Source organism: Cydia amplana, chromosome 25 (assembly GCF_948474715.1).
Source record: "Cydia amplana chromosome 25, ilCydAmpl1.1, whole genome shotgun sequence".
Lineage (NCBI taxonomy): Eukaryota > Metazoa > Arthropoda > Insecta > Lepidoptera > Tortricidae > Cydia > Cydia amplana.
In genome coordinates this window covers 5,757,168-5,778,935 of record NC_086093.1, presented here as the reverse complement: position 1 = coordinate 5,778,935, position 21,768 = coordinate 5,757,168, and the positions used below count along the sequence as shown (strand labels likewise).

Genomic DNA, 21,768 nt, shown 5'->3' with positions numbered 1-21,768 from the left:
ATGTCTGGACGCGGTAAAGGTGGCAAGGTTAAGGGAAAGGCAAAGTCCCGTTCTAACCGTGCCGGACTCCAGTTTCCCGTCGGCCGTATCCACAGGCTTCTACGCAAGGGCAACTACGCCGAGCGCGTCGGTGCCGGTGCCCCGGTGTACCTAGCCGCCGTCATGGAGTACCTGGCCGCTGAGGTTCTCGAGTTGGCGGGCAACGCCGCTCGCGACAACAAGAAGACCAGGATCATCCCTAGACATCTCCAGCTGGCGATCCGTAACGACGAGGAGTTGAACAAGCTCCTCTCCGGCGTGACCATCGCCCAGGGTGGTGTGCTGCCTAACATTCAGGCCGTGCTCCTGCCCAAGAAGACCGAGAAGAAGGCTTAAGTGTCCACACTTCTCATCCGTGTACGTCTCTAGCGGTATCACCCGGCGATTGGTGAATGTTTGCATTCGTCTCTTGCGTATATTTTATCGCACGGGGCCTATGTTACATTCCCTCCCGAGTGACCGTTACAAAAGGCCCTTTTCAGGGCCACAATATGATTCTGTGATAACGTTATATAAGTTTCATGGCATAACTCGTACGTATATGATGTCATTCGATAGATCAATTATTTATTTATTTATTATGTACTGATACTAAATTCTAATGATTTCGAGAAGTATTAAAGAATATTACAAACTACAAATATGGGATATTAAACATACAACAATGTGTGTACATATATATGGCTCAGAGCTATTACTTGCTCATCTACAGCAGCAAAACGGCAGTTATAAACAAATGAGCTAATCCGCCTACACACAGTTTTAAAATGGACAATAACAGATCTAATTATATATAATATATATTTAAATGAGATCTGTTAACTAAATCATTAATATTCTTTTCATTACATTAATAGTAAATTCGTCAGTATTATTATAATATCAACACGCGCTCTCACTCCCCACCTTGCCAACCGACGATGCTAATGATGCACGAACGCTATTGGTCGAGATAACGCCGGCGTAACGCTCGATCTTTAGTCCCCTATTTCCCGTTCGCCGCGCCTAATATAAACAAAATATCAAAAATTTTTGTTCACAGACAGAGATTCCCGCTCCGGACGCCGCGCCGCGCGCACGCGTGCCTCGTTGTCGTTCGCATCGAGTGCCGACCTTTCCACCGCCGCGTTGAGCCTGGCTCCGCGTGCTGGTAAAGTTTACCGTGTTATCGCCGCGTTGAGCCTGGCTCCGCGTGCTGGTTCTAGTGTACGTATCATCGCCGCGTTGAGCCTGGCTCCGCGTGTTGGATTTTCAAATAGTGCCCAAGCCACGTTGTAGCCCTGCTCCGTGCGCTTTATTACCGGATTGCTGTGCAGTGTAATTAAAGAGACAGAGACTCATAAACAGTGCCACCTCTAGTGTTCGGTTGTCTACTGGGACAAAATAATAACCAAATCATTGATAACTCAGTGCCCTCCCTCCCTCCACCCTTTACATCATCCCCCCCGGTACAGGGTACTGGGGGCGAGCGAAAAGTCAACATGACAACACGTACGGAAGTAATGGACATGTTCGTGGACTCGTATTGTCCACACCTGCACGGGCAATGGCTCGAACACAAAAACAAATTAGCGGCAGCGGCCAGCGCCGCTGGCTTTACCGGTGCATCCGCGCCGGCTCCTAGCCAGCCCCCAGTAGCTTCGCAGGAGCGGCGGCCCCCGCAGCCGACAGTCAACAACTACGCGGACACCCCAGCGGCTCAAGGTAGGGTTACACCCACTCGCAATATAAACAGTCACTATTCACAGGACATGACAACATTAAAATCAGACAAATTTGACTTTCGAAGACGAGACTTAGAGGCGCGCCATCGTGGCAGCCATCGCTCTCGTTCACAATCACTGTCCCAACGCAGCGTTAGTGCATCCTCTCGCTCACATCCTTACAGATTAACCTCTCCCTCTCACGAGGAAGTGCGTACCCCCAGGTCTAGGTCGCGTTCCCCCCAAACTAACGAAATTTACAATATGATAATGAGCGCCAACCGTGGTAACGTGTCCAAATCAAATAGCGTCAGAGACAAGTTAAGTAATACAGACAGCGGGTCTGACGGAGAATTCTCCTCTATAAGATCAGACGAGGACTACGAACAGGCCAAAGCAAGAAAAAGTAGGAGGAGGAAGCCTTCAGTTAAGACTCCCCCCCCCCCCACCATTCAATCCCACCCAACTATACCGATTTCGCAGAACCCTTTTTCTCACCTACCTCAAGGTAAATGGCCTCAACCTCAACCAGGTCGTAATAATGACAATTCCCAAGCCAGCCGCCACGCGTCGCCAGCCCACATTCTTTCACAATCTCCAAACCACCGCTCGCAATTTACATCTCAGAACACCCAAGAGATGGAATTGGTATATGATGACGAGGACAACGACTCCATCGTTGAGGACGACGACTTTGACAATTACACAGAAGAGGATGAGGAAGAGGACCAGCCAAAACGGAAGCCCAGATCCCCCCCCTCTTTAGTAGTTTATGACCCTAACAGATGGGCCTCACTCTCCAAGCAGGCTAACATTAAAAAACTGGGTTTCCTAAGATCACATGTTGGCATATGTAAATATACTAAGGAATCCATTCTTTACATCGACACACAAACCCCAGAACAATATAGAGGCTGGCGCAAATTACTAAAGGACGGGTTCCATTCCCACCCTACTGGTAAACAGAGGAAATTGAGGGTGGTCATCCTTGGTTTACCAGTAAGCATCGAAACTGATGATATCAAGAACGACCTTATCAGCCAAGATCTCCCAGTTCTCGAAGTTTCCAGAATGCTAAAAGGCCCGAAAGACAAGCGCGAACCATTCAACGGTGTTAAAGTTGTACTAGACCTTACTAAAAAAGGGAAAAAAATATTCGACATTCAGCATGTATGTGGCCTCAGTGGGCTCAAAATCGAACCACCCAACAAGAGCAACAGAGTTGCTCAGTGCCAGAGATGCCAGAGATATGGCCACACCGCGAAATACTGTGAGATGCCGCCCAGGTGCGTCAAATGCCCTGGCAATCACCTCACGGTAAATTGTGACAGGCAACCTGATCCGGCAACGGGCAAATTTGTAACAACTTGTGTGTTATGCGGAGGGAACCACTCTGCTAACGCCTCAATTTGCCCGGCAGCCCCCCCTCTAAAAAATGTCAGACCCCGTCGCAGGAGGGGTAATAACAACAATCCCCGCACCCAACCGATACCCCTGTCAAACCAGCCTAACTTCAATCTCTCTCAGGAAGAGTCAGGAGTTACCAGGGACATCTTTCCAATCTTACCCACACCACGTAATATGCCCTCTCAAACTCAAACCCAGCCCCAACTTCAACCACCTCAACGAAAAATTTCAGAGAAATACAATGCAAGCAACGCATGGAGCAGAAATCCTCCCCACTCCCTAACCCAAACCTGGCAATCAAATACCTCTACTGCCAATCAACGCCAAGCATCAAACCCTCACCCCTACCCCTACCAAACAAACTCCTCCCCCCCCTCCTCCTCACACCTCAAAACTTCCCCGCCACCACCTACAGTGCCGCATCATCGGAAGTCGCAAATGCCCTCAACCAATCAAAGACGAACAGCAGTCGCTCCTCCGCAGCAGTCTCACCTTTCCCACATCCCACACCCATATGGCAACCCCGAAGCGGACCTACAGTTGGTGATGGATATGGCGAACGCATTAGACATAGATGAGGTCTGTTTACTGGCTTCGAAGGTCAGGAACGCTAACTCCACAGCTCAGCAATTATTAGCCATGGCCCAGCATGCGAAACTACTATCAAATATTAAAAACCTATGTAAAAACAGCGTTAATGGATTGCACGCCCATTAGTAGAAATAAACCAAAATCATTAAACGTAGGCTTTTTTAACGTAAACGGAATTCATGGGAAAAAAGAAGAGCTAGCAGGGGCTATGAAATCACTCCAACTGGATATCCTCCTGGTACAGGAAACATTCCTAAAACCAACCCACAGAAGCCCCAAGATAGCCAATTACAAGATAATTAGAAATGACAGGCTGGGAATTGTTAAAGGCGGTACCCTAATATATTATAAAAAGGAGCTACACTGCTCGGTCATCCCCCCTCCAACCCTAACCAACTTAGAAATTTCTGCATGTAGATTAGCACTCACAGGCCATATGCCCATCACAATAGTCTCTGCATACCAGCCTGCATCCAAGAGTATCATCCTGCAGGACCTGGAGACCGTGTTTGGCATGGACGAGTCGGTCATAGTGGCCGGCGACTTCAATGCCAAGCACGTTCAATGGAACTGCAGGGTGAGCAACGGGAATGGCAGGCTGTTATGTCAGCTGCTCCTAAAATCCGACCCCCCGATTGACATATTATCTCCCCTCGAGCCTACTCACTATCCAGCACAGGACGATTTCCTGCCAGATATCTTGGACGTCGCACTTATGAAAAACGTGTCACTCAGAATGCGATCAATAGAGGTGGCTCACATCCTTAACTCCGACCACAGACCTGTCATCCTCAGGCTGGGCCCTCCCCCAACGGATCCAGACGCCACAAAGAAGGTGGTGAACTGGGCAAACGTGGGGGTGGAACTGGCCAAGGAGGACAGTCCACTTTTAAATTTATTAAATCCTGACCTATCATCAAAGGCCTCACTGGAGAAAGCAGTCGAGGACTTAACCAAGGGCTTTCAAGATGTTATAAATAGCTGTACCAGGACAGTCCCGGCTGATGATGATAGACGATGGCAGCTCCCCCCAGAGATAAATGACTTAATTAACAGAAAAAACTTTGTTCTAAAAAACTACGATCACTTTCCCTCCCGTGAGAGCAAAAATGAAATTAACCGGCTCCAAAGGCAAATAAAGGAAAAGTTAAAGGTGCACAGGGAGGACAAGTGGAACGACATGCTCGAAGAGATCAGGCCAGGTCACAAAGCCTATTGGCAACTGGCCAGGTCTCTCAAGGCTGACACGGTAGTGTTAATGCCCCCGCTTGTTCGCCCTGACTCCCACCTACCGGCTTTTACCGACACTGAAAAGGCCGAATGCCTAGCCCATAGCCTGGAGGATCAATGCTCTCCCGGCAAGGAACCCAACGATCCAGACCACATTCCCATAATAGAGGAGGAGGTGGAGGAGCTCTTAATAGATCCACCAGCAGATCCCCCACTCCAGCAGATCACTTTTGCAGAACTCAAACGAATAATAAATAAGCTAAAACCATTAAAAGCACCTGGAATTGACGGAATACCCAACAGATTTTATAAACTTCTCCCAGACCCACTAATCCATATCCTATTAAAAATCTATAATGCAGCTCTTGGCGGCTGCCACTTTCCGACAGCGTGGAAGGTGGCAGTCGTCATCGGCATCCCAAAGCCGGGGAAACCTAGTAATATTCCCACCAGTTATAGACCCATCAGCCTCCTCAACATAATGGGCAAAATTTACGAACGCTGTGTCCTCAATAGGATTCACCAATATACAGACGGAAATGACATTTTACAGGGGGAGCAGTTTGGGTTCAGGGCAAACCACTCTTGTGTTCATCAAGTCCATAGAATCACAGAGCACATCCTTCAACGGCTGACGGAGAGGAGGAGACCCATCCCAACGGGAGCAGTCTTCCTCGATGTGGCCAAGGCCTTCGACAAGGTATGGCACACCGGCTTGATTTACAAGTTGAATAAACTAGGTGTGCCAACACGTCTCATCCATATCATCAGAGACTTCTTAACCGGTCGAAGCTTTGGTTACAGAGTGGAGGGGTCCCTCTCTACCTATCACCCCGTGAAGGCAGGTGTGCCACAGGGTTCGGTTCTGTCGCCAACACTGTTCTCCCTGTACGTCAACGACATACCCAAAGTACAAGATGTCCAGTACGCATTATTTGCTGATGACACAGCGTTTTATGCCTCATCCCGCTCTCCAACCATACTCACCTCTCTCCTCCAGCGAGCGGCGGACTCCCTAGAGGACTGGTTCGACCGCTGGAGAATTGAGGTGAATCCTGAAAAAAGTGTCGCCATCCTCTTTACCAAAAAGGGGGGTGGTCTTCAACATACCCAACAAAACTATGATAAGATTAAACTTTTTAATAAATATATAACGTGGAGTGATCATGCCAAATATTTGGGGGTAACCCTGGATACGCGCCTAAACTTCCATAAGCATATAAAAATAGTAAGGGACAGGGCAGCATATATCATGGGCCGTTTGAATCCTCTCATTAAAGGTAACATGAGCATCAGGGCGAAGATCACGCTGTACAAAACCTGTATTAGACCCATCCTATCCTACGCCAGCGTGGTCTTCGCCCAATCATCCAAGCACAAACTAAAATCATTTCAAGTACTCCAGAACCGTTTCCTCAGAAGGGCAACTGGCGCGGCCTGGTATATTAGGAACGAAGACCTCCATCATGACTTGAACCTCCAATCAGTACAAAATTTTCTCCAATATGCCTCAAGGAGGTACTTCGACAAAGCCCCCCATCACTCTAATCCACTAATTGTTTCCACAGTTTCCTACACCCCTCGACAAAACACTAAAAGAGGTAGACGTAGACCAAAACACGTTCTCTCAGACCCTGACGACGATATAACGATCAGACTCAACGAAGACCCCCCCCGCAAAGAAACTTTCCCACCTGACTGCACACACAAAATAGAACTGACAAACCTGACAGACAATGACGCCATATCCGCAATAGCACATATCTTAAATATACAGAAACGACTCAAATCAAACCCGCGAGTGGGTGTACCCCTAACTTTTGTTCCGCAGGTCACCACGTCTCAACGAATGGCTGCAGGGGCGGTAGCTCAGGCTAACACTTAATGATGTCCATATCTACTGCTTCCGATCCTAATGTGTTATCATTTCGCTCTCCCCCGCTGTCTACAGACAAACCGACAACCTACTTACAATAAACATGACTAACCTAACATCACTGACCAGTAACTTACTAATACCCTCACAGGAGGCTAAGACCTGAGTCCCTTCAGGACGCAGGCAACTTTTCTATTCCCCCGGGATGTCCCTTCGGAACACCCCGGCGTCAAATTTATGGATATGATAGAGGCCCAATTTCTCTAAATTCCATCAAAATCCTCAAAAAAAAAAAAAAAAAAAATTTTTGTTCACATTACCAGTTCAACTCTCGTACTGTAAGCATCTAACTATATCACAATGCCACCCAAGACTAGCGGTAAGGCCGCCAAGAAATCCGGCAAGGCCCAGAAGAACATCTCCAAGTCTGACTCGAAGAAAAAGAAGAAGCATAAGCGCAAGGAGAGCTACGCCATCTACATCTACAAGGTGCTCAAGCAGGTCCACCCCGACACCGGTATCTCCAGCAAGGCCATGTCGATCATGAACTCGTTCGTGAACGACATCTTCGAGCGCATCGCCGCCGAGGCCTCCCGTCTCGCTCACTACAACAAGAGGTCCACCATCACCAGCAGGGAGGTGCAGACCTCCGTGAGGCTCTTGCTGCCCGGTGAGCTCGCCAAGCACGCCGTCAGTGAAGGCACAAAGGCCGTCACCAAGTACACCAGCTCCAAGTAAGCGTCCGTCGTTCCTCGTATGCGGTCCGTCTTCTCAATGCACATTTTAGTGTGATGGGTTTAGATAGTTCGTATTGCGACACGACGACACGCTTTGAGAGAGTGTGGTTTGTGCAACAACCAAAAAGGCCCTTTTCAGGGCCACAAATAAGTTCTGAATATAATATAGCAAGTTTCTAACCGTGCATACGGTGTCAATCGGTCGATTAAACATCACTATATCAATCAACACGCAAGTAAAAGCTTTTGTATGTAATCGACGGGCGCTTAAATATGAAAAACTAAACTATAGATAGACAGACATGCGCAACGTGAGGCAACAGTTGGGTTTAAATTATACAATAATAATAAAATAAGTTAGGAATTATTATTTAAGCTAAACTTTACTATGTGAAATAATGTTATCTAGCCTAACCTAACTAGCTGTCCTAAATCATAATCAAAAACGCTATAATATATATATATGAGAGTAAGAGTTTAGGTTCAAATTTGTTAATTTATTTAAATGTATTGTATTATATTTCAATAATATTACATATTATTAGTTTTACTCTAATCAGAAATCGTGTCTGTGAGAAAGGAAGAGGGGCGAGGGGGACGTGCCCTCTCGCTCACACGGACACTATCTCCGTCCCTTTCCGACGAGCGTATATATAAAAGCGCCTCGCGCCTAAAATTTTGTTTATTCCCTCTCGTGACTCGTTAACGTAACGTACACGCGTGTCGTAGTAAATTTTTCGCAATGGCCCGTACCAAGCAGACCGCTCGTAAATCCACCGGTGGTAAAGCGCCCCGTAAACAGCTCGCCACCAAGGCGGCCCGCAAGAGCGCGCCAGCCACCGGGGGCGTCAAGAAGCCCCATCGTTACAGGCCCGGCACCGTCGCCCTCCGTGAGATCCGTCGCTACCAGAAGAGCACTGAGCTTCTGATCCGCAAGCTGCCCTTCCAGCGTCTGGTGCGTGAGATCGCTCAGGACTTCAAGACCGACCTGCGGTTCCAGAGCTCCGCCGTCATGGCTCTCCAGGAGGCCAGCGAGGCTTACCTCGTCGGCCTCTTCGAGGACACCAACCTTTGCGCCATCCACGCCAAGCGTGTGACCATCATGCCCAAGGACATCCAGCTGGCTCGCAGGATCCGCGGTGAACGTGCCTAAACCACCACAATGCTGCACTAACACTGACACGGAGCTACATCACCGAACGCAGTCTGCGCGAACGCATGCCATTTTGTGTCCCGGACATGCGAACGTGACGCTTCTGTCATATATCAAAAGGCCCTTTTCAGGGCCACACATGATTCGAAAAGTTCACAATTGTTTCTTTGAACAAACGCCTGCTTAGATTATTCAATCGATCATCATCATTAGTCAAATATATTTAATTCGCACGTAGTTACAATAAATAAATTATATAACCACGAAATACACGCAAGTAAGTAAGATTATTTACTTATGAACTTATTACCCCTATATATTACTAGACGGGAAATTGAATTAATGTTAATATACATAATGATTCATTATTAATGATTTGCTTACTCGGTCGCGATAAATTCAAATACTTACAAATATATATATATATATATATATATATATATTAGAGGAGAAATACGAGAGAGAGATAGCGCTACGGGGCACTCTTCCACGATCCGGTCGCCGTTGTTATAGTAATATGAAGTAAGTAATAGTATATATATATGTATGATTTTAAATAAAGTATCATAGGTATGAACTTATTTTACTTTACATGTAGGTATTTATATGAAAAGTAAATCAAATAATAATGCTCCGATATCTCTAACCCCGTCCCCCGTCGCCCCGCAATGGGGTAAAGCGTATAAATATAGCGCGGGCCTGAGCCAAACGCCAGTTATTCCACTCGTGTCGACGCGCGCCGCAAGTCGTGTGTCGTGTGTTGAATTCCGTTCGAGAAGTCTAATCTCTCTCTACCACAAGTCGCAATGACCGGTCGCGGTAAGGGAGGTAAAGGTCTGGGGAAAGGAGGAGCCAAGCGCCACAGGAAGGTGCTCCGCGATAACATCCAGGGTATCACCAAGCCCGCCATCCGTCGTCTCGCCCGCAGAGGTGGCGTCAAGCGTATCTCCGGTCTGATCTACGAGGAGACCCGCGGTGTTCTCAAGGTGTTCCTCGAGAACGTGATCCGTGACGCGGTCACCTACACCGAGCACGCCAAGAGGAAGACCGTCACCGCCATGGACGTCGTCTACGCTCTGAAGCGTCAGGGCCGCACCCTCTACGGTTTCGGAGGTTAAGCGCGCCGGCCGGCCGGCCGGCCGCTGCACTGTCCGCCCGCCGAGACAGTGTCGTCGGTCCCCGCACCCCGCACCCCGCGTCCTCGGACGCAAATACAAAAAGGCCCTTTTCAGGGCCGCAAATAATTCTATGATACGATTACAATACAAACAAAGTTTCAGTGGCGACACAACACAGACGTATAAACAATCGATCTATCTAAGTAGGTACCTATACTGTACCTACCTACCTACCTACCTACCTAAGTCATTATATATTATATTATATTTATTTATTTATATGTACCTACGTATATTAAAAATAATGACTCACCCCGCACCGCAAGTCCAATTTTCTAACTTGCATGTGTAGCCAGCTCGCTCGTTCGTTCGCTCGCCGCGCCGCTTCGGTGGTACTGGTAGGTGTATGAAGTCAGCTCTCTGAAACAATTACAATAATTGTTTTACATAAGTACAAAGATAGATAAATAATATTACAAAATGGGGCTTCAAAATTTGCTCGTTGCGAGTTTGGTTTCAAACCACGGTACTAAGTATACCTACTTATTACATACATAAATATTTTGGTACACCTCATGTACCTACTTACTCGTATAAAATAACTTAACCAGTCTACATCGTGGTTGCGCTTTGCTCCTTATTCTATAGTAATAAGGTGTTCAAATGTGGCTTTGTTGTTGAATTTGCTTTTTTAATTTTTGCATGTGGTGTTTACCAGTAATTAGTTATACATTCAGCATGTTATTTAAGTTTGTATTGATGTACTTAAGCCTCAATGTAATAACTGTTGGTGAACCTTAAAATAAAATAAAATAAAATAAAATAAAAATAAAATAAAAATAGGCATAGATATAGATTCGATCGATTGAACGTAGTACCTACCTACACTACACTACACTTTTCGTTCGAAACTTCTCTATAATAATGTAATGTATGTTGGGGTAATTTATTCAGGTAGTAAGTGGAGCATCAATTTCATTTCATTTCATACATTCAGATACATATACATATATGTATACATATATCTCTCCCGTATCATACAGTATCTTCATCTTCTTATTTTTCCCGACTTCCCGACATACATACATTGCACTATTATCTTATTTATTTATCATTAGGTTAGGTATTTACCTACTCACGTTTTCCAAATCGAAAATCATGTCTTGCACTGCATCCATTTACATATTTTTCTCACACACGCACTCACTTATTATTACTTTCACCAATAGGTAATAACACCATAATATGTATAAATAAACAACAACAATCACATGCACTGTGATGTGATGTGATGTGACCTGTAACTAGGTGTACCGATCCGACCTGCCACCTACTTAAGATTGGGATGAACTGCCCAATCAGGTAAATGATTCGCATATAGTGCGCAAAACAAACAGACAGACAGGGACACCCACCATCACCGCACCCACTCTCACCTCACTTACGATAATATAATACGTTAAATTATTATAAATAAATACGATATACACGATACACTAAATAACCACCATGCCCTGCCCGCACCGCACGCTCCGCGAGTTTCGCGCTCTACCTGTATGATCCCCGTAGAAGATCGCTCGTTTATTTAAACTATAATACGAATTATAATAATATTCATTAATACGATATAGTAATGTATAATAGTACATAATTTATTAAACTTAATATAAAGTACCTATCCCGTTTTACATCGGTACCAGCAGAGAGCAAACTGAACTGAACGTAGGCAATCCAAGTCGCGGTACGGCTGTTTTACGACAGTGAAGACAACAAGTCAAAATAACATTATAACGATAATTTTCAACTGTTGTTATTGTGTCACATCTATCTATGGTATCTTCACTTTTAAATGGAAGACACATAATAGTGTTAAATGTGATTTTAATTAAGAAAAATCACTTTTTAAACTGACCCGAGGTGTCCGCAACCTATAATACCAAAAGTAAAGTTCTCTCATTCGTTTATCGCCGTTCCAAAACTTTAAACATCCATTAAAATACATATATCAATTCATAAAGAATATATATGTGTAATTTTATTATAATCATTATAATATAATTCGCTATAAATTTAGTTTAATCATAAACGAGTAAGTGAAAAGTTGGAACTGTTATTACGAGAAAACGTCCCGCGACACAAGGGTCTGCGTTACGGTTAAGCCGGAGTATATATAAAAAGTGGCGCCCCCAATTTGACGTGTTTAGTACTCGCCAGCGCAGCGCTCCGCTTACACGCGTCCGCCTGTATTCTATCTTTGCGCAGTTCGTGCGATTTACTAAATTTACTTGCTCATTTCGTTATTAAATAATAATAAATAATTATGGCCGATACCGCAGTTGCTGCCGACGCTCCCGCCCCGGCGACGCCCGCGAAGAAGCCCAAGGCGTCCGCATCCGCAGGCGCTAAGAAGCCTAAGGCGAAGCCCACCCACCCTAAGACGTCCGAGATGGTTAACAGCGCCATCAAGGAGTTGAAGGAGAGGAGCGGTTCGTCCCTGCAGGCTATCAAGAAGTACATCGCCGCCCAGTACAAGGTCGACGCCGAGAAACTGGCCCCTTTCATCAGAAAATATCTGAAGAGCGCAGTCGAATCCGGCGCACTCATTCAGACCAAAGGCAAGGGCGCGTCCGGCTCGTTCAAACTGGAGTCGAAGTCATCATCGGCCGGCAAGAAGCCCGCCGCGGCCAAGAAATCTAGCGCTAAATCTTCAGCAGCCGCCAAGAAGCCCGCCGCAGCTAAGCCCGCTAAGGCGAAGAAGGCCGCCGCTTCCCCGGCCAAGCCTAAGGCCGCCACGAAGGACAAGAAGGCAGCCGCCGCCAAGAAGAAGCCCGCCGCTAAGAAACCCTCCACCCCCGCCAAGGGCAAGAGCGCCGCCGCGCCTAAGGCCAAGAAGACCGCGAAGCCGCCGACCAAGAAGCCTAAAGCTCCGAAGCCCAAGAAGGCAGCGGCCGCACCCAAAGCGAAGCCCGCCGCCAAGAAGGCTGCCTCGAAGAAGTAAGACTGCGACAGTTATTGTTGTCGTCGTAGAGGAGATGTCGATTGTCGTCGCTATAATATTCTTATACGACGACGCGTCGCCTCTTCTCGACTCACGTGATACGCCTGTGCGCGTTAAACGCACATCAAAAAGCCCTTTTCAGGGCTAACAAATGTATTCAAAGGTTCATATCGCCTCTGTTTCATTGCAATATAAGCACAATACACGAGTCGATCGATCAAACAATCAATCAAAATAAGATATAAAAATAAACGGACCAAATATTTTACGAATATATTTTTAGATACCGATAGATAGACGGATGGGTCACGTTACGTTAAATTAAATTAGATTTTATATATGAATTTACACGGTTATTAGAACGTGAATAAACATTATTTAAAAGTCTCAAGACTTCAAACAATAGTCATCTATCTACATACGTATTAAAAATTATAATATATTTATACTTAGTTGTTTGTAAATTGAATTTTCTATTCTCTCTAATTCGCGCTCTTGCAAGCGGGGCGGGGCGTTGATTGGTCGATCGGGCTCGTGTTATGTCGGCTCGTTGTATCCCCACTATCAGCGTACTCCGTGAACGTATAAAAGGATATACGTAGCGCTATGATATTTTTATTAAAGGCTGAGCAGCGTACGTTCGTGTGCTCACGTTTTGTGTGTGTGTTGATAAACTAAACTTTAATCCCTTTAAACATGTCTGGACGCGGTAAAGGTGGCAAGGTTAAGGGAAAGGCAAAGTCCCGTTCTAACCGTGCCGGACTCCAGTTTCCCGTCGGCCGTATCCACAGGCTTCTACGCAAGGGCAACTACGCCGAGCGCGTCGGTGCCGGTGCCCCGGTGTACCTAGCCGCCGTCATGGAGTACCTGGCCGCTGAGGTTCTCGAGTTGGCGGGCAACGCCGCTCGCGACAACAAGAAGACCAGGATCATCCCTAGACATCTCCAGCTGGCGATCCGTAACGACGAGGAGTTGAACAAGCTCCTCTCCGGCGTGACCATCGCCCAGGGTGGTGTGCTGCCTAACATTCAGGCCGTGCTCCTGCCCAAGAAGACCGAGAAGAAGGCTTAAGTGTCCACACTTCTCATCCGTGTACGTCTCTAGCGGTATCACCCGGCGATTGGTGAATGTTTGCATTCGTCTCTTGCGTATATTTTATCGCACGGGGCCTATGTTACATTCCCTCCCGAGTGACCGTTACAAAAGGCCCTTTTCAGGGCCACAATATGATTCTGTGATAACGTTATATAAGTTTCATGGCATAACTCGTACGTATATGATGTCATTCGATAGATCAATTATTTATTTATTTATTATGTACTGATACTAAATTCTAATGATTTCGAGAAGTATTAAAGAATATTACAAACTACAAATATGGGATATTAAACATACAACAATGTGTGTACATATATATGGCTCAGAGCTATTACTTGCTCATCTACAGCAGCAAAACGGCAGTTATAAACAAATGAGCTAATCCGCCTACACACAGTTTTAAAATGGACAATAACAGATCTAATTATATATAATATATATTTAAATGAGATCTGTTAACTAAATCATTAATATTCTTTTCATTACATTAATAGTAAATTCGTCAGTATTATTATAATATCAACACGCGCTCTCACTCCCCACCTTGCCAACCGACGATGCTAATGATGCACGAACGCTATTGGTCGAGATAACGCCGGCGTAACGCTCGATCTTTAGTCCCCTATTTCCCGTTCGCCGCGCCTAATATAAACAAAATATCAAAAATTTTTGTTCACAGACAGACAGAGATTCCCGCTCCGGACGCCGCGCCGCGCGCACGCGTGCCTCGTTGTCGTTCGCATCGAGTGCCGACCTTTCCACCGCCGCGTTGAGCCTGGCTCCGCGTGCTGGTAAAGTTTACCGTGTTATCGCCGCGTTGAGCCTGGCTCCGCGTGCTGGTTCTAGTGTACGTATCATCGCCGCGTTGAGCCTGGCTCCGCGTGTTGGATTTTCAAATAGTGCCCAAGCCACGTTGTAGCCCTGCTCCGTGCGCTTTATTACCGGATTGCTGTGCAGTGTAATTAAAGAGACAGAGACTCATAAACAGTGCCACCTCTAGTGTTCGGTTGTCTACTGGGACAAAATAATAACCAAATCATTGATAACTCAGTGCCCTCCCTCCCTCCACCCTTTACATCATCCCCCCCGGTACAGGGTACTGGGGGCGAGCGAAAAGTCAACATGACAACACGTACGGAAGTAATGGACATGTTCGTGGACTCGTATTGTCCACACCTGCACGGGCAATGGCTCGAACACAAAAACAAATTAGCGGCAGCGGCCAGCGCCGCTGGCTTTACCGGTGCATCCGCGCCGGCTCCTAGCCAGCCCCCAGTAGCTTCGCAGGAGCGGCGGCCCCCGCAGCCGACAGTCAACAACTACGCGGACACCCCAGCGGCTCAAGGTAGGGTTACACCCACTCGCAATATAAACAGTCACTATTCACAGGACATGACAACATTAAAATCAGACAAATTTGACTTTCGAAGACGAGACTTAGAGGCGCGCCATCGTGGCAGCCATCGCTCTCGTTCACAATCACTGTCCCAACGCAGCGTTAGTGCATCCTCTCGCTCACATCCTTACAGATTAACCTCTCCCTCTCACGAGGAAGTGCGTACCCCCAGGTCTAGGTCGCGTTCCCCCCAAACTAACGAAATTTACAATATGATAATGAGCGCCAACCGTGGTAACGTGTCCAAATCAAATAGCGTCAGAGACAAGTTAAGTAATACAGACAGCGGGTCTGACGGAGAATTCTCCTCTATAAGATCAGACGAGGACTACGAACAGGCCAAAGCAAGAAAAAGTAGGAGGAGGAAGCCTTCAGTTAAGACTCCCCCCCCCCCCACCATTCAATCCCACCCAACTATACCGATTTCGCAGAACCCTTTTTCTCACCTACCTCAAGGTAAATGGCCTCAACCTCAACCAGGTCGTAATAATGACAATTCCCAAGCCAGCCGCCACGCGTCGCCAGCCCACATTCTTTCACAATCTCCAAACCACCGCTCGCAATTTACATCTCAGAACACCCAAGAGATGGAATTGGTATATGATGACGAGGACAACGACTCCATCGTTGAGGACGACGACTTTGACAATTACACAGAAGAGGATGAGGAAGAGGACCAGCCAAAACGGAAGCCCAGATCCCCCCCCTCTTTAGTAGTTTATGACCCTAACAGATGGGCCTCACTCTCCAAGCAGGCTAACATTAAAAAACTGGGTTTCCTAAGATCACATGTTGGCATATGTAAATATACTAAGGAATCCATTCTTTACATCGACACACAAACCCCAGAACAATATAGAGGCTGGCGCAAATTACTAAAGGACGGGTTCCATTCCCACCCTACTGGTAAACAGAGGAAATTGAGGGTGGTCATCCTTGGTTTACCAGTAAGCATCGAAACTGATGATATCAAGAACGACCTTATCAGCCAAGATCTCCCAGTTCTCGAAGTTTCCAGAATGCTAAAAGGCCCGAAAGACAAGCGCGAACCATTCAACGGTGTTAAAGTTGTACTAGACCTTACTAAAAAAGGGAAAAAAATATTCGACATTCAGCATGTATGTGGCCTCAGTGGGCTCAAAATCGAACCACCCAACAAGAGCAACAGAGTTGCTCAGTGCCAGAGATGCCAGAGATATGGCCACACCGCGAAATACTGTGAGATGCCGCCCAGGTGCGTCAAATGCCCTGGCAATCACCTCACGGTAAATTGTGACAGGCAACCTGATCCGGCAACGGGCAAATTTGTAACAACTTGTGTGTTATGCGGAGGGAACCACTCTGCTAACGCCTCAATTTGCCCGGCAGCCCCCCCTCTAAAAAATGTCAGACCCCGTCGCAGGAGGGGTAATAACAACAATCCCCGCACCCAACCGATACCCCTGTCAAACCAGCCTAACTTCAATCTCTCTCAGGAAGAGTCAGGAGTTACCAGGGACATCTTTCCAATCTTACCCACACCACGTAATATGCCCTCTCAAACTCAAACCCAGCCCCAACTTCAACCACCTCAACGAAAAATTTCAGAGAAATACAATGCAAGCAACGCATGGAGCAGAAATCCTCCCCACTCCCTAACCCAAACCTGGCAATCAAATACCTCTACTGCCAATCAACGCCAAGCATCAAACCCTCACCCCTACCCCTACCAAACAAACTCCTCCCCCCCCTCCTCCTCACACCTCAAAACTTCCCCGCCACCACCTACAGTGCCGCATCATCGGAAGTCGCAAATGCCCTCAACCAATCAAAGACGAACAGCAGTCGCTCCTCCGCAGCAGTCTCACCTTTCCCACATCCCACACCCATATGGCAACCCCGAAGCGGACCTACAGTTGGTGATGGATATGGCGAACGCATTAGACATAGATGAGGTCTGTTTACTGGCTTCGAAGATCAGGAACGCTAACTCCACAGCTCAGCAATTATTAGCCATGGCCCAGCATGCGAAACTACTATCAAATATTAAAAACCTATGTAAAAACAGCGTTAATGGATTGCACGCCCATTAGTAGAAATAAACCAAAATCATTAAACGTAGGCTTTTTTAACGTAAACGGAATTCATGGGAAAAAAGAAGAGCTAGCAGGGGCTATGAAATCACTCCAACTGGATATCCTCCTGGTACAGGAAACATTCCTAAAACCAACCCACAGAAGCCCCAAGATAGCCAATTACAAGATAATTAGAAATGACAGGCTGGGAATTGTTAAAGGCGGTACCCTAATATATTATAAAAAGGAGCTACACTGCTCGGTCATCCCCCCTCCAACCCTAACCAACTTAGAAATTTCTGCATGTAGATTAGCACTCACAGGCCATATGCCCATCACAATAGTCTCTGCATACCAGCCTGCATCCAAGAGTATCATCCTGCAGGACCTGGAGACCGTGTTTGGCATGGACGAGTCGGTCATAGTGGCCGGCGACTTCAATGCCAAGCACGTTCAATGGAACTGCAGGGTGAGCAACGGGAATGGCAGGCTGTTATGTCAGCTGCTCCTAAAATCCGACCCCCCGATTGACATATTATCTCCCCTCGAGCCTACTCACTATCCAGCACAGGACGATTTCCTGCCAGATATCTTGGACGTCGCACTTATGAAAAACGTGTCACTCAGAATGCGATCAATAGAGGTGGCTCACATCCTTAACTCCGACCACAGACCTGTCATCCTCAGGCTGGGCCCTCCCCCAACGGATCCAGACGCCACAAAGAAGGTGGTGAACTGGGCAAACGTGGGGGTGGAACTGGCCAAGGAGGACAGTCCACTTTTAAATTTATTAAATCCTGACCTATCATCAAAGGCCTCACTGGAGAAAGCAGTCGAGGACTTAACCAAGGGCTTTCAAGATGTTATAAATAGCTGTACCAGGACAGTCCCGGCTGATGATGATAGACGATGGCAGCTCCCCCCAGAGATAAATGACTTAATTAACAGAAAAAACTTTGTTCTAAAAAACTACGATCACTTTCCCTCCCGTGAGAGCAAAAATGAAATTAACCGGCTCCAAAGGCAAATAAAGGAAAAGTTAAAGGTGCACAGGGAGGACAAGTGGAACGACATGCTCGAAGAGATCAGGCCAGGTCACAAAGCCTATTGGCAACTGGCCAGGTCTCTCAAGGCTGACACGGTAGTGTTAATGCCCCCGCTTGTTCGCCCTGACTCCCACCTACCGGCTTTTACCGACACTGAAAAGGCCGAATGCCTAGCCCATAGCCTGGAGGATCAATGCTCTCCCGGCAAGGAACCCAACGATCCAGACCACATTCCCATAATAGAGGAGGAGGTGGAGGAGCTCTTAATAGATCCACCAGCAGATCCCCCACTCCAGCAGATCACTTTTGCAGAACTCAAACGAATAATAAATAAGCTAAAACCATTAAAAGCACCTGGAATTGACGGAATACCCAACAGATTTTATAAACTTCTCCCAGACCCACTAATCCATATCCTATTAAAAATCTATAATGCAGCTCTTGGCGGCTGCCACTTTCCGACAGCGTGGAAGGTGGCAGTCGTCATCGGCATCCCAAAGCCGGGGAAACCTAGTAATATTCCCACCAGTTATAGACCCATCAGCCTCCTCAACATAATGGGCAAAATTTACGAACGCTGTGTCCTCAATAGGATTCACCAATATACAGACGGAAATGACATTTTACAGGGGGAGCAGTTTGGGTTCAGGGCAAACCACTCTTGTGTTCATCAAGTCCATAGAATCACAGAGCACATCCTTCAACGGCTGACGGAGAGGAGGAGACCCATCCCAACGGGAGCAGTCTTCCTCGATGTGGCCAAGGCCTTCGACAAGGTATGGCACACCGGCTTGATTTACAAGTTGAATAAACTAGGTGTGCCAACACGTCTCATCCATATCATCAGAGACTTCTTAACCGGTCGAAGCTTTGGTTACAGAGTGGAGGGGTCCCTCTCTACCTATCACCCCGTGAAGGCAGGTGTGCCACAGGGTTCGGTTCTGTCGCCAACACTGTTCTCCCTGTACGTCAACGACATACCCAAAGTACAAGATGTCCAGTACGCATTATTTGCTGATGACACAGCGTTTTATGCCTCATCCCGCTCTCCAACCATACTCACCTCTCTCCTCCAGCGAGCGGCGGACTCCCTAGAGGACTGGTTCGACCGCTGGAGAATTGAGGTGAATCCTGAAAAAAGTGTCGCCATCCTCTTTACCAAAAAGGGGGGTGGTCTTCAACATACCCAACAAAACTATGATAAGATTAAACTTTTTAATAAATATATAACGTGGAGTGATCATGCCAAATATTTGGGGGTAACCCTGGATACGCGCCTAAACTTCCATAAGCATATAAAAATAGTAAGGGACAGGGCAGCATATATCATGGGCCGTTTGAATCCTCTCATTAAAGGTAACATGAGCATCAGGGCGAAGATCACGCTGTACAAAACCTGTATTAGACCCATCCTATCCTACGCCAGCGTGGTCTTCGCCCAATCATCCAAGCACAAACTAAAATCATTTCAAGTACTCCAGAACCGTTTCCTCAGAAGGGCAACTGGCGCGGCCTGGTATATTAGGAACGAAGACCTCCATCATGACTTGAACCTCCAATCAGTACAAAATTTTCTCCAATATGCCTCAAGGAGGTACTTCGACAAAGCCCCCCATCACTCTAATCCACTAATTGTTTCCACAGTTTCCTACACCCCTCGACAAAACACTAAAAGAGGTAGACGTAGACCAAAACACGTTCTCTCAGACCCTGACGACGATATAACGATCAGACTCAACGAAGACCCCCCCCGCAAAGAAACTTTCCCACCTGACTGCACACACAAAATAGAACTGACAAACCTGACAGACAATGACGCCATATCCGCAATAGCACATATCTTAAATATACAGAAACGACTCAAATCAAACCCGCGAGTGGGTGTACCCCTAACTTTTGTTCCGCAGGTCACCACGTCTCAACGAATGGCTGCAGGGGCGGTAGCTCAGGCTAACACTTAATGATGTCCATATCTACTGCTTCCGATCCTAATGTGTTATCATTTCGCTCTCCCCCGCTGTCTACAGACAAACCGACAACCTACTTACAATAAACATGACTAACCTAACATCACTGACCAGTAACTTACTAATACCCTCACAGGAGGCTAAGACCTGAGTCCCTTCAGGACGCAGGCAACTTTTCTATTCCCCCGGGATGTCCCTTCGGAACACCCCGGCGTCAAATTTATGGATATGATAGAGGCCCAATTTCTCTAAATTCCATCAAAATCCTCAAAAAAAAAAAAAAAAAAAATTTTTGTTCACATTACCAGTTCAACTCTCGTACTGTAAGCATCTAACTATATCACAATGCCACCCAAGACTAGCGGTAAGGCCGCCAAGAAATCCGGCAAGGCCCAGAAGAACATCTCCAAGTCTGACTCGAAGAAAAAGAAGAAGCATAAGCGCAAGGAGAGCTACGCCATCTACATCTACAAGGTGCTCAAGCAGGTCCACCCCGACACCGGTATCTCCAGCAAGGCCATGTCGATCATGAACTCGTTCGTGAACGACATCTTCGAGCGCATCGCCGCCGAGGCCTCCCGTCTCGCTCACTACAACAAGAGGTCCACCATCACCAGCAGGGAGGTGCAGACCTCCGTGAGGCTCTTGCTGCCCGGTGAGCTCGCCAAGCACGCCGTCAGTGAAGGCACAAAGGCCGTCACCAAGTACACCAGCTCCAAGTAAGCGTCCGTCGTTCCTCGTATGCGGTCCGTCTTCTCAATGCACATTTTAGTGTGATGGGTTTAGATAGTTCGTATTGCGACACGACGACACGCTTTGAGAGAGTGTGGTTTGTGCAACAACCAAAAAGGCCCTTTTCAGGGCCACAAATAAGTTCTGAATATAATATAGCAAGTTTCTAACCGTGCATACGGTGTCAATCGGTCGATTAAACATCACTATATCAATCAACACGCAAGTAAAAGCTTTTGTATGTAATCGACGGGCGCTTAAATATGAAAAACTAAACTATAGATAGACAGACATGCGCAACGTGAGGCAACAGTTGGGTTTAAATTATACAATAATAATAAAATAAGTTAGGAATTATTATTTAAGCTAAACTTTACTATGTGAAATAATGTTATCTAGCCTAACCTAACTAGCTGTCCTAAATCATAATCAAAAACGCTATAATATATATATATGAGAGTAAGAGTTTAGGTTCAAATTTGTTAATTTATTTAAATGTATTGTATTATATTTCAATAATATTACATATTATTAGTTTTACTCTAATCAGAAATCGTGTCTGTGAGAAAGGAAGAGGGGCGAGGGGGACGTGCCCTCTCGCTCACACGGACACTATCTCCGTC

General features: G+C 46.5%; 6 protein-coding genes across 6 annotated transcripts; all 6 read left to right on the top strand.

The window, feature by feature from the left end:
* Window positions 1-375, top strand: LOC134659779 (histone H2A). Its single transcript, XM_063515482.1, has one exon. The coding sequence runs from the start codon at window positions 1-3 to the stop codon at window positions 373-375; it is 375 nt and encodes a 124-aa protein (XP_063371552.1).
* A 6,831-nt stretch (window positions 376-7,206) lies between these two features.
* On the top strand, window positions 7,207-7,584 carry LOC134659638 (histone H2B). Its single transcript, XM_063515315.1, has one exon. It carries the CDS (start codon window positions 7,207-7,209, stop codon window positions 7,582-7,584), a length of 378 nt encoding a protein of 125 aa, XP_063371385.1.
* Window positions 7,585-8,325: 741 nt separating this feature from the next.
* On the top strand, window positions 8,326-8,736 carry LOC134659728 (histone H3). Its single transcript, XM_063515420.1, has one exon. The coding sequence runs from the start codon at window positions 8,326-8,328 to the stop codon at window positions 8,734-8,736; it is 411 nt and encodes a 136-aa protein (XP_063371490.1).
* Window positions 8,737-12,174: 3,438 nt separating this feature from the next.
* Window positions 12,175-12,852, top strand: LOC134659725 (histone H1C-like). Its single transcript, XM_063515417.1, has one exon. It carries the CDS (start codon window positions 12,175-12,177, stop codon window positions 12,850-12,852), a length of 678 nt encoding a protein of 225 aa, XP_063371487.1.
* Window positions 12,853-13,548: 696 nt separating this feature from the next.
* Window positions 13,549-13,923, top strand: LOC134659739 (histone H2A). The gene has a single exon (XM_063515431.1). The coding sequence runs from the start codon at window positions 13,549-13,551 to the stop codon at window positions 13,921-13,923; it is 375 nt and encodes a 124-aa protein (XP_063371501.1).
* A 6,835-nt stretch (window positions 13,924-20,758) lies between these two features.
* LOC134659735 (histone H2B) lies at window positions 20,759-21,136 on the top strand. Its single transcript, XM_063515427.1, has one exon. The coding sequence runs from the start codon at window positions 20,759-20,761 to the stop codon at window positions 21,134-21,136; it is 378 nt and encodes a 125-aa protein (XP_063371497.1).
* Window positions 21,137-21,768: the final 632 nt, after the last annotated feature.

What these genes read in the sequence shown, in the direction of transcription:
- LOC134659728 (XM_063515420.1), top strand. Translation starts at nt 8,326, where the DNA reads ATGGCCCGTACCAAGCAGACCGCTCGTAAATCCACCGGTGGTAAAGCG.
- LOC134659735 (XM_063515427.1), top strand. Translation starts at nt 20,759, where the DNA reads ATGCCACCCAAGACTAGCGGTAAGGCCGCCAAGAAATCCGGCAAGGCC.
- LOC134659638 (XM_063515315.1), top strand. Translation starts at nt 7,207, where the DNA reads ATGCCACCCAAGACTAGCGGTAAGGCCGCCAAGAAATCCGGCAAGGCC.
- LOC134659739 (XM_063515431.1), top strand. Translation starts at nt 13,549, where the DNA reads ATGTCTGGACGCGGTAAAGGTGGCAAGGTTAAGGGAAAGGCAAAGTCC.
- LOC134659725 (XM_063515417.1), top strand. Translation starts at nt 12,175, where the DNA reads ATGGCCGATACCGCAGTTGCTGCCGACGCTCCCGCCCCGGCGACGCCC.
- LOC134659779 (XM_063515482.1), top strand. Translation starts at nt 1, where the DNA reads ATGTCTGGACGCGGTAAAGGTGGCAAGGTTAAGGGAAAGGCAAAGTCC.